This window comes from Malaclemys terrapin, chromosome 4, assembly GCF_027887155.1.
Source record: "Malaclemys terrapin pileata isolate rMalTer1 chromosome 4, rMalTer1.hap1, whole genome shotgun sequence".
NCBI lineage: Eukaryota > Metazoa > Chordata > Testudines > Emydidae > Malaclemys > Malaclemys terrapin.
Window position 1 is genome coordinate 94,514,813 of NC_071508.1, and position 17,733 is coordinate 94,532,545.

Sequence of the window (17,733 nt, forward strand, 5' to 3'; positions counted from 1 at the left end):
ACTGGGGGAGGAAAGTTGATAGGGGGGCTGCCAGCCGTGGACAAAGCACAAACTTTAAACAAGCATGTTCTGTAATAGAGCAGGGACGTAACATTGAAACGTTAAGCGATAGGACATTAAGTGGGAGTTACTATATTTATTGTAAAGTAAGCTAAGAAGCAGACAATTGCAATGGCTAGACTCTCAGGCAGACTACAACTTACTTTTTTGCAGACAACTCAAGGGAATTTTGCCAATTTTAAGGAATATTTTTGGAGGGCCTTTAAAGAGTCAAAAACATTATCAATTTTCCAAGAAACTCAAACATTAGCATTGCTTCTATCAGCTTGTACTTTATTGTGCAAGACCACACAAAAGTTTTCACATTCTGAAATTTTACCACAGATTTACCAGATCCAATGGATGCTTTCTGCTTATGCGACCTTTCATCCAAAAGCCTCAAATCAGTTAAGCTTTACCTCACATATATGGGCCTTGAGTGTGGCAGGGAGAGAGGAAGAGAGGTATGGTGAAATGAGTGACAGTGTCAGTGACTTAGTCAAGATCATACAGCAAGTCAGTCAGTGGTAGAAATGGAAATAGACCCAGAATCACTTTGAACACTATTTCATTTTCATGTGCAGCATACAATTCGTAGCTGGAGAACCCAACACATTACATTACTACTCCGCGGGAGGTTTTTAGACTAGACTAATTTACTTAACTAGGTTAGCATTAAGATAATTCTAACTCGGATTAATACTATTTTTTATTAGATTTTGAGGTCTTCACCTCACAGAGAAGGGTGGGACAGAACGAGGAATGACAGGGAACGGCTATGTCAGATTTACATTGCATGCTATTTTCCTGGGGTTATGAGTCAAATTTGCTACTCTAGTTGGAGGCCAATGGCATTAGTCACCAGTTTACACATACCATTGAAGTATTTAGGTGGGAAAAAATTGTTCTTGCTGAGTGTGGCCAGACTGATCCACCTCCAGTTCAGAGTCCTGTATCTTTGATTTGAACATTAGCCATTTTCCGCTATCTGATCCACTCAAGGTCAAAACACTACTGAGACCTTGGCCTCAGTGGCAATGAAATGGGTCCTAAGCACTTCTAATCCACAGGAGTTTGAGGCAGTCATCATAGCACTTTTAACTACTGATGGTGAAAGACAGAACATGCTGGGATAGGTGCCTCACCAAGACACCACAGATCAACTATAGGGCAGGCTCAAAGCAAGAGCGCACCAGTTTTGCCAGTGATGCCTTGGAGGCTGAGCAAGACTCATACTTGCAAGGGGGTGGGGGACAGACCCAATGGAGCCAAGTGTCAAAGCAATATCTGCAATGTCCAGGGAAGAGCAAAAGATCTGAAAATGAAACCTAACTTTTAGATTATGGTAGCCCTCATTTTGCTGGGGATTCGACAAACATGATGAGAAGGAAGTAAGGCTGCTTTATAATAATTTATGAATTCCGTATTTTAACCTGGTAAGTGGGATGTTTACTGTATGTGAGGCATTTCTTCCACTCCAATGATCCATGAGTGTTTCCAACTGGGATATCAGTTCAAGTTAAAAAAAGCCCTGGGTGGTTGTGAAAACCACCTAAAAGATAGCCATCTGCATCTAGTAAAACCATGAACAATCCCCCAATTAGACAGAAATGTCACTCAGACTCAGCCCTATGACTCCAGAAACCAAGTCAAATACGTTCTTAAGGCCATTTGGCAGTAAAATTTCACGAGACTGAGTTGCTTACAAAAAAACATAGGTTTATTACTTAAACAGTAATTAACAGCAGGTGTACAGGACAGAACAAAAAGACAGGACAAAGGTGGAGGAACTCATGAATGTGCTTTAGGTATTAAAACATACATTTAGCAGTCATACATGAGGCTGGTTGGTGTAGAACAGTTTGGTAAAGAAAATGGGTAAAACATTATCTGTACATATCTAGTTAATGCACCAGGTTTAAGAGACATCTAGACATTAACTCATAATAAACATTTAACAAGTTCTATATAAAGTATTGAAGAAACAGTTGCAACCAATTTCCATGTTTAGCACTGAAGATATATTGCATATTCAGTATTAACAGCAAATTCCCCTTGGGATAGATAAAAAGGGGCAGCTGGTTGCCCTTCTACATGGGATCAGAGGAAGTTCTCCACGTTGAAAGTTTCTCCCAATTTCGCTAAGGCGCCACAAAACCATTCTTGCACAAAGCTGTTAAACATGCCACTCATTTCCTCTCTTAGTTCCCTCAGCATGGGCACTGTGGACTTACCATCTGCATTCAGAATCCTCCTAAAGAATTTATTCCACAAATCACTGTCAACAGTCCTAAAAACACACAAAACAGTTTTCAATGAGAACAGCATCCACCCGCATGACCGCTCCATCACGATTCCTGCTTCAATTCAGCTCTGCAAGCCCTGTGGAGGCTCGGCAGTCTAAAATAATATTCAGCTCCACTCTCCGATGAGCATGTGTAAAGAAAAAGTGAGGGGTGCTGACAAGCTTGTATATGCAGGCCCTTTACCCTTCACAAAATGGACTTATGTGCAGGAACTAGACAGAGCCAACCTTAGCATTTTTGTGCATGCCAATGAAACACACCACCACCTACCCCAACATATTGAACACCTATTTGCCATTTTACATAAAACTAGCCTTAGGATTTTGGGAAAGGTTAGCAAGATAATTCCTTGACGCATCACCAAATTTGGTAGATCTCTTTCATGGAGACAGGCTGGATGTGGATATTGAAGAACCTTAAAATATTCCCCAGCTCTCAGTTATAGGAGCAGCAGAGCCCAGCTAGGTCTCTGTATTATTACCAGCATTTAAAAAGAGAGCTTTGCAAGGGACAACTGTCAAAGTAAGCTAGTGGCTTGGCTGCTGCTAGAAGCCTCCATTCTGCCTATCTACCAGAACAATGTGTGTGCATTCTATGCAGCCAATTGTCTGTGAAACACTAGGTGTCACAAGTTCCCTGTGGGGTAATTTCCCCATATGTAAAATAAATATTAAAAACAAAAGGCTGAGTGACTTTGCTAAGGCCAAGAAGGATCAGTGTCAGAGCTGTAATTCAAATAAAGGATCCTTTGCTCCTTAGTCTTGTGAGGAAATATATGTCCCCTCCCCCCCCCCCCCCCCCATGAGGCCCCCACAACGTGCTATAAAAATTCAAAGGTCCAGTGGAGGTGGAGGGGGGCAGGGAAAGGTGAAAGAGAGGGCCCATTGGGGGGGGGGGGGGAAGGAGGTGTTCAGGCTCCCAACTTTAACCCTGTAGGGCCGGGTGGGGGATGGGAATGAACTGCACTAGATAATGCTGCCTCATGTAAGGCATTTTTTCCTTCAAGCTAGAAATTACATTGGCTGTTCAAAGGAGACAGGTCAGGTGCAAGCAGCTGGCTAGAACAGAGTTTACAGCAGCCATATCAGCAGCAGTAGTCTGAACAGCACTACACCACACAACTGTGAATTGATATGGGGTCTTCTAAAACAAAAGATCCACCCCACCCCAATTCTCCCCCCTCCAAAAATAAAAATCTATAGGCAGACTGAGCCCAGGAGGTAGGGCTAAGGATATTAGATAACTTGGGATCTTTAGGGGAAAACAAAACAAACAAACAAAAAAACAGTGGCAAACATTCAACCCTAATGATCCATTTAACAGGTTTACATGACAAACAAAATAAGCCTGGACATTTCCAGTTTCCCAGAATGCCATGGTGGGAGGACAAGGTACACACAATTCTGTGAGATTTACGGGCCCCAAAGATCAGCTCCAGAACTAGAAATGCAATTGAAATATGCTTTTAATAAAAACAGCACCAACTGTGCTTAACATAAGAGGAGGAGATTTTAGTATGTTAATAGTCAACTCAAAGGATTCTTAAAGATGACAGGAGAAGAAATGGTTTCAAGGCTATAACTCCTTCTCTAGCAAAAGAATAGATTCCAGCTTTTCCTATACCTTTGTTACCAAATCAAGTCAGCAAGTTAGGAATTCAAGTTGTCTAAGTTTTCAGAGATTTCTACTTTATGTTTAAATCTCCAAGTCTAAATTCTGTGGTCCTGGAATTCCAAACATCTCTGTACTTTGAGAAAGTAGCTCCATCAACTCAACATTTTTACCACCAGTCACTCACCCATTTATTCAGCCCAAAATTTTCTTAATCAAAATAGCTCTTGCAGTGAATTTTTAAAAGGGAACTAAACTGCGATCTTGCAGAGCCACGGTTCCAGAATTCACCACAAGCTTTCGTGTAAGAAAGTCATTTTCCCCTTTTACTTCCTACTCCCTACATCCCAGAGTACTTTTCCAGAAAAGCAATGCTCTAATTATTCCTCTCAAGTAGGTTCTAAAACCACTTATGGCACCTTTGGTAGACAGGACAGAATGAATAATGCCTTCTTCCTCAAAAAGCCACATGTAACTGCTAAAAGCACTAGCATAAGCTCTCTCCTCACAGGAATTACAAGTATCACTACCACAATGCTCCTTGGATGGGCACATGGGACCATACTGAAGACTAACCAATATCCCTCTGCTGAAAAACTTACTAAATGAAAATTTCTCCATCTGTGCAATACCTTCTGAGGGCAAAGGGTCCCTGCAGTGGGAAACTGGTGTTGTCAACAGCAGTCTGCAACACTAGAATGTGTTGAATGGCCCAAATAACCAGAGAAAGATGTATGCTGTCTGTATGCCAGAGCAGGACACACTAAAAGCTGTCTCTGTCTTCTTTGGCAGATTTTAATATCCAGACTCACTGCAGATTCCTCACTCCCACACTATGAGCCGCACTCCTGAAGGTATGCTGCTGCTACTGATGTAATACTTCATGTTAAAAAAATATAATTGTACTAGTATGGTTTATAAAAATATTACTGTAATTCTTGTTCTTGGAAGATACATAAATGCAACAAATCACTTGTCCACAAGTCTCTCATGGCAGGTCAGATTTAATTAGCTCAAAGACCTGAACTGCCAGAATGTCTGACAGCAGAGAGCAAAAGTCAACTTGCATCAATGATTCAGTCAGTAACTCTTTGGGTTCCTTCTGAAACTAAAACACCCAAAGTAGTGAATTCATCTCCCACTGAAGGAGCAGTGGGTAGGTAAGTGACACCCATAGGTCCACAGTATGCCTCTCTTCAGAGAACAAGAATTCCAAGTAGTAGTCTCCTATGAAAACTGGTGCAATAAATTGCCACTCAGAAGATTAAATAGCTTAGGAGGTACAATGTGAAAACACTAACAATATATACGAAACCAAAAGTGTGTGAAATGTATCAATATATTGACAAATTACTATATACAAAGTAAAGAAGAATAATTTTTCTGCTGTACAACTCAAAGAAAAAAGGACAGATTTTTCAATGTACACTAAGAGGCATCACAAACAGAATCTAGTTGGCTAGAGGCAACTCCCAGTCTGTGAACAGGTACTGCAGTACCTGTAGACTAGATATGAATTAACATGGCAATACGGCATCTAAGCAATAGTTGTGTAAACATATGCAGAAGCCCAAGTGATAACTGATGCAATGAGCAGAGATGTACTTTCAGAACAGAGAAAGTGGGCAAATGACGGAATAGCTGTCTGTCCACAGAAGTGACTTCTCCAAACTAAGAACAGGAGTACTTGTGGCACCTTAGAGACTAACAAATTTATTAGAGCATAAGCTTTCGTGGACTACAGCCCACTTCTTCGGATGCATATCAGACTAACACGGCTGTTACTCTGAAACTTCTCCAAACTAGTCATTAAAATAATGCCCAGGAGAATGAGCTATTAGGACGGGGAAACTCTTAGTTCACCAAAAATTGTGGCATACTGGTATGAATGGCTACCTCTAGTCATCTTTGGAGTGCCCTTTGAAGATGCCCAGAAAAGGACACAATCAAGGTATAGCAGAAAAAATCCTTTCTGGATCCATTTTAGTGGAAAAAGTCAAGAATGGCAAGTGGATAGCTGCTTATCAGCAAGATCTGCAGAGGAGATAGTAACAGGTTTCAGAAAATTTGTTAGTCTCTAAGGTGCCACAAGTACTCCTGTTCTTCTTTTAGAGGAGATAGTAGAATCTAAGGGAAAAAGTTAGACTTAGACATCAGGCAATAATTTAAGTATCCACTTTAGTTAAAGAAAATATTGTTCTGCTGCTGCTTAGTTACAAGCAGTGGCAGTAGGGACATTAAGTCTTCTGCCCACCTGTGCCCAATTCTCATTAACAATTTCTAAAGCAGCAGGCAGATGAGAAAAAGGTAACTGAACTGTTATTGGCAGCTCTACAGAAACAGAGAAAAAACCCAACAACTTTGGGTCAAGTTTAAATTCAAACCCCACACATGAGGAGGTCCAAATAAAGAAGACTCACTGTGAGCTGGGCACTGTGCATGAGGATCTATATCTCCTCCACTGTGACTAATTTATCTAATTCTTTGAAGGGTCAGATGGATTAGGATTCCACTAAAGGTCGGAGGCCAAAGAGTGACAAACTAGAAGTCTGCAGTCCGGGAAACAAACTGTGTGTGTCTAACAGTAACCAGGCCCAAAGTAGGAGGAGCAGGACAAGTCACTGAAGAACATATTGGGGAGGGATAAGGTGGAAGACTAAAGAAAAACATTATAGACTTCGGTTCAAAACGTTGAGAAATCTCTACTCAAAGATAGTACCTAGGCAGGAAACCATAGCTGATGCAGAAGACTGGAAGTGACAACCTGGGACCAGCTCCAATGCCCATAAGACTGAATGGCTGACTCAGCAAGTTGGAAACTCTCCTGAAGAATCGAAGGCCTTAGCATAAGCTGCCCCTTTCCCAAGACACTTGACTACAGGAGGTGAGGAGGAAAGCAGGTTATTGCTGTCTGGAAGTTAACAGGTAAGTGTGCAAACGGCAGCTGCCCATGCAACCTTAATTCTGCCCTTGTGTGTATGCATGATGCAATCTTTAAATTGCATCATATTATTTCCCGCCCCAACAGGACCCCTGAATCAGTCTCTTTCATCCTGCCCACACTACAGCATATCACACAGCACAGTGTGAAAAGCTGAACAACAAAATGATTACAACACAGAATCATGCCCACTTATTAATGTGTAATCTCTCCCCCCCCCCCCCCCCCAGCTCCAAATTTGCCTGCTGACTCAGAGGGAGTCTAAGATGGTGTACCTCATATTAAAAGCACAGAAAAGGGTTATAAAATAATGTAACAAATTAGGCCATGCTCTAATTTACACACTCTTTCAGCTCCTTGGTGAATAAGTTACTAATGTGTGAGGGAGTCTAAACTGTAAGTGGGTGTAAATAGATGTAAGGGAGTCCAAGAAAGCATCAATGAGTCCATCTAATTCTATTACAACAAACAAAAGATTCAAAACTGAATCCTCAATATAATGTAGCACTACTGTTACCAACTAGTAGCATTGAATTTATGCTCCAGCTTTGACAAAAGCTGCAACACAGAGGAGAAGGAGAAAGCTAAAGCTGCCTTTACCTACCCAGAGATTCCTGATGAAACACTTACTTGGAGAAATTCTGGCTGATTTTCCATAGGGAATCTTCTTGATAAACCCGGAGGTGCTCCCCAAACAGCATCAAATGCACAATTTCTGCAATACCAACCAAGTCTACCTGAAACCACAACAATCAATATTAGAAAACTGCTTCTGCTAATCTCTGCAGCCATTTCGCCATTCCTCCACATCCATTCAATACACCACAAAAGCATTTTTAATAGTAATAGTGCCACTAGAGATGTCCTACAACACCTTCTGTATCCAATAACCCTGTATTGTGGGGATTGTGAGGATTTTCCAGCAAGCTAAATTAAGCTAAGCAAAAGCAAAGCCAACTACTACAGGAAGAAAAATCCTTGTTTAGCATTTCAGATTGAGACACAGTCTAGCCATTTATAATGAACTCTAGCTGTCAGATGAATGTAGGTACACAACTGCCCCAGATTAACAATGCCAGTTTCTTCAGCTAATGTAGAATACACAGGGTCCAGCTGAAGGGTTTTTGTTGAAGAGTTATGGCTGTGAAAGATGTTGCTTAATTAGATAAGATCTATAGAAACAGGCCACATGTCCAACGATATTCAGCTTAGAATATTAGCTCTCTCAGTCTCCATCTCGTTTCTTCAGATAAGGAAGACACTTGTAAAGGGGCACTCATAGCAATTACCCTGGGTTAATATGTACTTACCTGATAAGGAAGAGAGCACTTGGCTAGGATCTGTTGTCCATACTGGGTCTGAGCTATTGGGAAGCTGTTGAGTAAACTCACTTTAGGCTGCAACCTCACATCCAGGCTGTAAGAGAAGTCCACTATCTTCAAAGCACTGGTAATCTCATTATTAGCAAATGGATCACAGATCCTAAGGAAAGAATTCCAAGGAAACATAAAAGACAAAGGAGCAGTAAAATTTCCCTTTATTATCTTGTGCTGCAGGTAAGAATCTTAGCCATGCCAATGGCTCCCTCTAATGGTTAGTTTAGGAATGGCTGCTAAAAAAGGCTTAACCCTCATACCATATGGGTTAAGTGATAATATTGGCATCTTCAAGCTTTGCTACGGGGAAAGTTGCTTTATGAGATAATCCTATCTTTTATATATATCTCAATCACAGCTAGGGGGTCTGAAATAAGTGCTGTGAGGAGGAAAATTTAATATAATGCTTTGAACTTCTTTATTTCATTCTCGCCAAGGATCTCAAAACAATTCAAACATGAATGGGGTATATCCATTAGATATATCCTCTGATTTACAGTTAGAGAGAGACAGACACAGAGAGGTGACAGATTAAGGGACTTACCCAAGGTAACAATATGTAGCAGTGCCAGGAACAGAATCCAGGTCAAGATCCCCAGTCATTCTCTTTCAATACTTGTACATTGTGGTCCTACTTCATAATTATGAGTGCCTTTTCTTTTTAACTTTAATATTAATGATGTTGTTTTAGCATTAAAAGGGGGATCAGTATTTTCCCTCTAATGTCATGGATTACTCTGTGTCTTATATGTAGACAATACGGTTCTAATATCACAAACATCAGTGGGATTGAAGTGCTTATTAAATATGTTTGGTTTATAGTGACACCAGGAGGGCCTTTCGATAAATTACTCCAAAACTAAATAACTAACTATTTTTAGTCAAAGACTGAGGTTGCACAAATTCAGGATTTATGGGCAATATATTGAACAAGTTAGTTCTTTCCTCTACCCGGGTATCTGGTTCTCTTAAAACAAGTTGTGAGAAACATATTCAGGTAGCAAAAGAGAAGGCTTCAAATCAATGCAAGCTGTGTTGCTTTCATGAGCCAGGTGAAATGTAACTTAATTGCACCAGCCCTTAGAATGTTTGAGGCTAAGGTATGCGCTCAAATTCTATATGGCGTGGAAATATGGAAATGGAATGATGCCACAGGAATGGAAGGGATTCAAAACAAAATTTCTTTGGAAGATTTCTTGGTTCTCTCAAACAACATTCCAGCTGCTGCTCTTAGAGCTGAGACCTGCATGAATTCTATTCTGTCCGAAGTGCAATACCGTAGTATCAATTTTTGACTTTGTATTTATAGTATGCCAATGTTTGCCAAGGCTATGCTTAGAGAAACAGCTCAGAAGGGCTTTTTCCATGTAAGTTTCATTGGTTAAAATTCCATGTATTCTCTCTAGGCTTCTCAGAATTGGAAATGATTAGATTTAAATCCCTAATCAAATTGAGATTAGAGGACATTAATAAGTAGCTAGACACAGCAGTTGTTCCAACTATAGGTATGTCAATTTGGTTTCCCCTTGTTAAAAAGACTCATGGGTACACCAAATATTTAGAAAGTTTGTCCAGTAACAAGTTAAGGAAGGCTTTTACAGCTCTCCGATTTCAATCTACACAGACAGTTTACTTAGAGGGCTGATATTACTGGCATTGAGAATTGTAACCCCCTCTTTCCCTGTGGCTTGGGGAAGGTGGAAGACCTATCCCATTGTTATATTGTAATTGCAATTGCCACTTAAAGGTCAAAATGACTTTCCGTGTTTTTGTCCTGGATCTCTTTTTCCTACGACCTCTCAGAAAATAAAATATTTATTAGGAACTGATAGCATATTTGTGACCTGAGCGATTGCCCTATTTGCATGGCTAGCCACTAAAATAAGGAAAAGGCAAGAGACAGTGATTATATGGTTTGGTTTTTTTAATTTGTATTTGTGTATTTTAAAATTCTGGATTTAGTTTTAAGTTTATTGTAATATACTGTGATTTTGCCACATTGGCCTATAGCAATGTTACTATTAATAAACGTGACTAGTAATTATGAGCTCACCCACTTATCCTAGTGACTTATCAGTTGGAAGTGACAGAGGAGAAGAAAGACCTGGGTATATGGATTGATCACAGGATGACTGAACCACCAGTGTGATGTGGCTGTGAAAAAGGCTAATGCAGTCCTAGGATGCATCAGGCGAGGTATTTCCAGTAGAAACAAGGAAGTGTTAGTACCATTATACGAGGCACTGGTGGGACCTCATCTGGAATACTGTGTGCAGTTCTGGTCTCCCATGTTTAAGACAGATGAATTCAAACTGGAACAGGTGCAGAGAAGGGTGAGCAGGGGAATGGATACCCTACCTTATCAGACGAGACTCAAAGAGCTTGGCTGGTTTAACCTAACCAAAAGAAGACTGAGCGAAGATATGATTGCTCTGTATAAATATATCAGAGGGATAAATACAAGAGAGAGAGAGATTATTTACGTTAAGCGCCAATGTGGACACAAGAACAAATGGATATAAGTTGGCCATCAATAAGTTTAGGCTTGAAATTAGGTAAAGGTTTCTAACTGTCAGAGGAGTGAAGTTCTGGAAAATCCTTCCAAAGGGAGCAGTGGGGGCAAAAAACCTAACTGGCTTCAAGACTCGACTTGGTAAGTTTATGGAGGGGATGGTATGATGAGACTGCCTACAATGGCATGTAGATGATCTGTGACTGCTAGTGGCAAATATTTCCAATGGCTGGTGATGAGTCACTAGATGTGGAGGGTGTGACACTCTGTATCCCATAGTAACACCTTGGCACCCCCAGATTCATCACTGTTATATAAATTGCAACAAATCTTGTATAAAATATGTCATGGAGGTGTCAATAGAAAAGTTAAGATAATCCTATTCAGAAAACCATATTTGTATGCATGTATCATTTTTGTATCTGAAGTTATGAATATTGATTAGGTACCTGTATTTCAAACGTGTTTGCTCCTGTGGTAACTCCCACAAGGTAGTTTACATCCAGTCTAGCCAGCATATTGTAAATGGACTTATCAAGTTGATAGCCCATCAGTGAACACAGCGGGCCATGGAAGAAGCTTATCCCCACCTGATGGACTTTCCTGTGGACGTTCTAGCCAGAATATTGATTAATGGCTAAGACTACGTTTCAGTCATGGGTATTTTTAGCAAAAGTCATGGACAGATCACGGGCAGTAAACAAAAATTCATGACCTGTGACCTGTCCATGACTTGTACTATATACCCTTGACTGAAACTTGAGTGCTCTGGGGCAGAGGGTGGTCCGGGGCACCCTGGGTGCTCTGGGGATGCTGCGGGGGGCGGCCCAGGACCCGAGCTGCTGCTGGGAGGGGAGAGGGGCTGGCAGGCTCCCTACCCAGCTCTGCATGGCTCCCGGAAGCAGCTGGCATGTCCCAGCAGCCCCTACCTAGACGGACTCTGAGGCGTGGCCGGGGGGCTCCATGCGCTGCCCCCATCCTTGAGCGCCGGCTCCACAGCTCCCATTGGCCAGGAACCACAGCCAGTGGGAGCTGTGGGGGCCGTGACTGCAGGCGGATGCAGTGTGCACAACTGTCTGGCCACACCTCTACCTAGGAGCCAAGGCAGGGACATGTTGCTGCTTCCGGGAAGCCCCCCTGAGAAAAGTGCTGCCCAGAGTCCTCACCCCCACCCTCTGCCTCAGCCCCGAGCCCCCCTCCCACACCTAAACTCCTGCTGCTGCTGGAGGGGAGGTGCAAAGTGGCCCAATACTGCCTCAGCAGCAGTCGGTGCGGCTGGCCAGGGGGCTGCCTGAGCTGCTCGCCAGGGGGCTGCCTGAGCTGCTCAGGTGGCCCCTGGGCCATCTGCACTGGCTGTTGCAGAAGTCACAGAGGTCCTGGAAAGTCACAGAATCCATGACTTCCATGACAGACTCAGTCTTAGTAATGTCCCCTGCTATGACTGAAAGCATGCAAGCGCATGTGACCAGCTCATGTGACTCTGAACCCCATCTTGCGCCTGTACTTTTCTACTAACAGTGCTGGGGGCTTTGTTTGGGACAATGATAGCTTCTGCCACATGGCAGAAGCTATAAAGGGGGAAGTGACATCACTTGGCTTCACTTTCCCCACAACTGAACACCTGGAAACATGACTAGAGGATAAAGACTTTGACTGGGGAGGTGGTCCCAGGCTGGAAAGGAGGAATCCCAGCCTGCGTACGGAAAATTGGTGAACTGTTTGTACCATCAGGGTGAGACTCTGCTTGATTCAATTCCTGTCTAGTTTATAGAACTCAGATTGCGATTTTGTTTTATTTCTTAGGTAATCTACTTTCATCTATACACTTATTACTTAGAATCACTTAAAATCTCTCTTTTCTGTAGTTAACATCTGTTTTATATTTAACTAAAATAGCATGATGCAAAGGGAAATCTGCTCAGGAACAGGGGGTGGTGCATTGTCCTCTCCACATTGAGAGAGGGACGGACTGGATAAACTTACACTGGCCAGGCTTCTGACCAGGGCAAGATGGTACACATGCTCAGGGTCCAATTGATTGCCATACTTGGTGTTGGGAAAGAATTTCCCCCCAGATCAGATAGACAGAGACCCTGCGTTTTGTTTGCCTTCCTCTGCAGCATGGGGCACTTGCATGTTTAAACTAGTGTAAATAGTGGACTCTCTCTAACTTGAAGTCTTTAAATCATGATTTGAGGATTTCAATAACTCAGCCAGAGGTTAGGGGTCTATTACAAGAGTGGGTGGGTGATATTCCGTGCACAGGAACTCAGATTAGGTGATCATATAGTCCCTTCTGACATTAAAGTCCATGAGACTTGCCAATAGTGGGGATTTTTGTTTTTGACCTAATCTGTTTTGTCACGAAGGAGGTTTAAAAAAAAAAAAAAAAATTGCATGTATGGGGTAAATACAGACATGTTTTTATTGGGTCCCATTATTAGTCATTGAGCCAGATTCTGATCTCCATTATACCAGTTTACATCCAGAATAACTCCACTGAAGTCAATGGAGTTACTTTGTTATATTAGTGTAGCTCCAGAGTTACTATTCAGGATTCACGCTAATGCAGAGATCATTATCTGCAAAAAACGTTCCACCACAAAACACAAGGCTACTCAGTTCACAGGTGAACTTGTGTTTAGGCAAGGACACAATCCTAAAGAAGCTGGGGAGGAGAGAAAGGGATAAGGACTGAAGTAGCTTGTATGAGTCATTATAAAAGTACAGATGTTGCTCCTTAGCTCCCTGCTTTTGAGTTTCATGTGGGATCTAGACAACCAGGCCAATGAGGGGGATGAGCTGAGCAACGTGCAAGAAAGCAACCTCAGCAACAACATGAAGGAGCTAAACATTTGGAAAGAGAGGCTTCCTTCATCAAGAGCCTGAGGAGAAAAACTGATGATGTCCTCTGAATCAAGTTAGGCCATGTCTACATACTACAGTGGCACAGTTTACACCTCTGCCACTGTAGCATTGTAGTGTAGATACTTCCTACGTCAATGGAAGGGGTTTTTCCACTGACGTAGGTAAATCCACCTGTCCCAGAGGCAGGTAGCCAGGTCAACGGAAGAATTCTTCCACTGACCTAGCTGCATCTATATGGCGGTTAGGTTGACCTAACTACATTCCCAGGTGCAAAATTTTGCACATCACTGAGCAATGTAGCTAGGTTAATTTAATTTTAGGTGTAGGCCAGGCTTTAGAAGCTGGTTGCAAAGAGGAACTGACTCATCTACTTCCAGGTTAGAATATTCACGTTTTTTAAACCTCAGCCTTCTAAATTTCTTTTGAGATATTTAATCTCAAATGGCAAGTTACTTTACGTCCACATATTTGATTTGCTGTAGTGTTCCAATACATTTGTATGTGAATTTGCCAATTTTAAAATAGTAACTATATAATGGAGTATTTTCTTCAAGATTCTTCTTGAAGGGATTCTTCTTCATCCCCCCTCCCCCCCAATATTTGCCTTTTATAGATTTCCACATCAACTTTCCTAGCCTGCTGCCCTCTTACTCCTGAAATAGCGAACCATATCACTATTAACCTGCACGAGGCTCAGGACAGAGCTTGAATAGAATGCATTTTTCCAGGTCTCTGAAAAGAGGCTACCAACCTGTCTCCCAGGAAGAGAGCCTCTGGACACAAGTTTCCATGGACAATCTCCGCTTTGTGTAGCTTCTGCACCACATCCAGGATATTGTAGACAACCAGCATAATCACTTCCTCAGGGATGGCTTTACAGCACTGGATGATATCCTGAAGACAGAGAGAACAAATATAAACCAATGTGGAACCATTCTTCTGCCAAGAGATAGAGCAGCAGACAGGAACAATCCTATGATACAAAGCTTTCACTTTTTCTAGACAGCTCTAAGGAGAAGCAAGGAAGCTTCTCCAATTCAACCCTCCTCATTCAGACACATACATGATCAGTTTTCCACCCAGCCAACAAACCAGGCAGAATTCAAGTGACTGCAAGTTCTTAGCAGACTCTGCTGATAAATAGCTGAAGAATCTGAGTGGAAAAAAAGTTTAATTGAAGGCTGAAGTTGGCCTTTATTTTTTAAGCCCTGTATATGCTAAAGTTCAAATTGTGTAGTCAAAACTGTATTTAAACACAAGTCCTTCTAGCAAGATGCTAACACTACTCCCCTGTGGCCAGAGCAGACTGGAAATTTAGATTAGAGAGTTCTCAGGGCTGCAGTTAAAAGACCTGGATGACACATGAACACTAGTTCTGGGGGATCGGGGTGGTGTTATTCATGCCTGATGCCTCTAGGGACCAAAAAGTTTTAGGCCACATGTACACAGGGACATTCAGGAAAGTTAAGGCAAGGTCAAGGTCAACTAAAAGTTGTGAAGTTAATGTGCATAAATTAATATGTGATAAACCTTTGTGTAGGTGCTCTCATTCAGGAGCAAAGTGGCCTTTGCAGGGTTAAGCTACAGCAAATCCCCCGGCCACTTTACTTCTGAATGAGAGCATCCACACGAGGGTTTAATACACACTTCAATTTATGCACATGCGCTTCACACCTTCAGCTGACCTGGCCTTTACTTTCCTGAGTGTCCCTATGTAGACAAGCCCTTTGAAGTTGGGGAACTCCTTGTCTCATACTGGGAAGCACAAAACCCAGGAGTGAGAACGCTGCTTAGATACCATCTTTATAAATTAAGAATCTTTATAGCAAACATTCTTCTTGCTAACATACTTCAAAATTGTATTTAGATAGGACCCTATGTTTAATCTAACATTCCAGGTCCCTTGAATCTGCTTCACATCCAGCAAGAACCAACATTTCTAACTGCTAGTGGCGGGCAGCACATCCCTTGGCCTGCGCCGCTTCCCGCAGCCCCCATTGGCCTGGAGCAGCGAACCGCGGCTAGTGGGAGCCATGATCGGTGGAACCTGCGGACGCGGCAGGTAAACAAACCGGCCCGGCTGGCCAGGGGCTTACCCTGGCGAGCCGCATGCCAAAGGTTGCCGATCCCTGTGCTAGTATCTATGCTACAGTTCAAGTCTTTCTATATCATACATAGATTGTTTGCACTGACCCAGAGGGTAAAGCGATTTATCTCCCTATGCAGAATAGCACAGCCATCCAGGTATAAGAAACAGCTGCAGTTCTCACTGAAGCTTTGGTCAAAGTCAGTACTCAGACGCTCTTGCAACTGGAGTGTGATATAGAAATCCCAAGGCACGGGCTGCGAAAACACCTATAAAAAGGTACATATAAAAAAAAAAAAAAAAAAAGATACGAGTTACTGTTGGAGTAAACCTAAATGCTCATCCTCACATACAGCTCAGGAAGCTCTTCTCATTTCACTGAGAAGTCAGACTACACAGGGCCAGAACTGCTATTCTATTTCAAGAGCAAGGTGCAAGATGTTAAATAATTCTATACTCCAAATTCATTCAGCTGCCATGACCAGATTTTGCCCTGCTGAGCTGATAGTTTTAATTCTTTATGGTTCAGGTGTGCATATGGTGACAGGTCCTACCTTTATTGCAAACCCCTTTGCATCCAGCTCGGCAAAGCTGGACAGAACACCAAAGAACATCTTGTAGTCTTCATTGGTCCAGTATTCCCGTTTGATGCAGTAAATCTCATTCCCTATTGTGAAAGTTTAAGTTTAAAAGAGATCACAGGAAGTACATGTATGGAAAATGTGGCAAATTTCTGTATTATCTTTATGAAAAATATACATTTTCCCCCCCACTCACTTTTGAGTTTTGATCTACTAGGACTGAAGACATTGGCCAGAGACTGGTGTTGGCCATGTAGGCATATCTGGGTTGGTGTGAAAGAACTGCAAACATATGAATGGGAGTTACAATGGAAGACCAATGACAGGACATTAACCAAGGAAGGAAGAATATTTGAAGACACTGTTTCAAGCTCTAATTATGATGACCTGGGGTGTCTAAACTGTATTCAGAATTCTGCTACCCAGTGAAGTGGGAGAGATTTGAATCCTAGATGCTTGGACAAGAAAGGCGGTTTGGACTGCCAGCAGAGACATGCACATACGTTTTGCTTTTTCGTTTTAAACTAAGGACCCTAAAATATTGTATTGCAGTTGATTAATAAATACAGGCTTATTTTGAGAAGTGCCCTGCATTGCTGAAAATATCTGCTGGTTGCATATAAGGTGGATAGAAAGCTGGCTGGTTCGTTGGGCTCAACGGGTAGTGATCAATGGCTCCATGTCTAGTTGGCAGCTGGTATCAAGTGGAGTGTCTCAAGGACAGGTCCTGGGGCCGGTTTTGTTCAATATCTTCATTAATGATCTGGAGGATGGCGTGGACTGCATCCTCAGCAAGTTTGCAGATGACACTAAACTGGAAGGAGTGGTAGATATGCTGGGGGGGTAGGAAAAGGATATAGATGGATCTAGACAAATTAGAGGATTAGGCCAAAAGAAACCTGATGAGGTTCAACAAGGACAAGTGCAGAGTCCTGCACTTAGGATGGAAGAATCCCATGCATGGTTACAGACTAGGGACTGAATGGCTAGGCAGCAGTTCTGCAGAAAAGGACCTAGGGGTTACAGTGGACGAGAAGCTGGATATGAGTCAGTGTGCCCTAGTTGTCAAGACGGCTAACGGCATTTTGGGCTGTATAAGTAGGGGCGTTGCCAGCAGATCGAGGGACGTGATCATTCCCCTTTATTCGGCATTGGTGAGGCCTCATCTGGAGTACTGTGTCCAGTTTTGGGCCCCACACTACAAGAAGGATGTGGAAAAATTGGAAAAAAAAAAAAAAAAAAAAAAAAAAAAAGAGTCCAGAGGAGGGCAACAGAAATTATTAGGGGGCTGGAGCACATGACTTATGAGGAGAGGCTGATGGAATTGGGCTTGTTTAGTCTGCGGAAGGATGAAGGGGGATTTGATAGCTGCTTTCAACTACCTGAAAGGGGGTTCCAAAGAGGATGGATCTA

The 17,733-nt window shown here is 42.3% G+C and overlaps 1 protein-coding gene across 2 annotated transcripts in view; it reads right to left on the reverse strand.

The window, feature by feature from the left end:
- Positions 1-1,737: 1,737 nt before the first annotated feature.
- The window catches only part of BUB1B (BUB1 mitotic checkpoint serine/threonine kinase B), a 50,664-nt gene continuing 34,668 nt past the window's right edge, over positions 1,738-17,733 (reverse strand). For both annotated transcript variants that reach the window (XM_054028688.1, XM_054028687.1), the window contains exons 19-24: positions 16,294-16,406; positions 15,847-16,008; positions 14,405-14,547; positions 8,208-8,379; positions 7,528-7,634; positions 1,738-2,329 (exon numbers count right to left, since the gene is read on the reverse strand). In XM_054028688.1, coding sequence (XP_053884663.1) covers positions 2,140-2,329; positions 7,528-7,634; positions 8,208-8,379; positions 14,405-14,547; positions 15,847-16,008; positions 16,294-16,406 — 887 coding nt within the window. In that variant the 3' untranslated portion in view covers positions 1,738-2,139. The remainder of the gene's footprint in view (positions 2,330-7,527; positions 7,635-8,207; positions 8,380-14,404; positions 14,548-15,846; positions 16,009-16,293; positions 16,407-17,733) is intronic.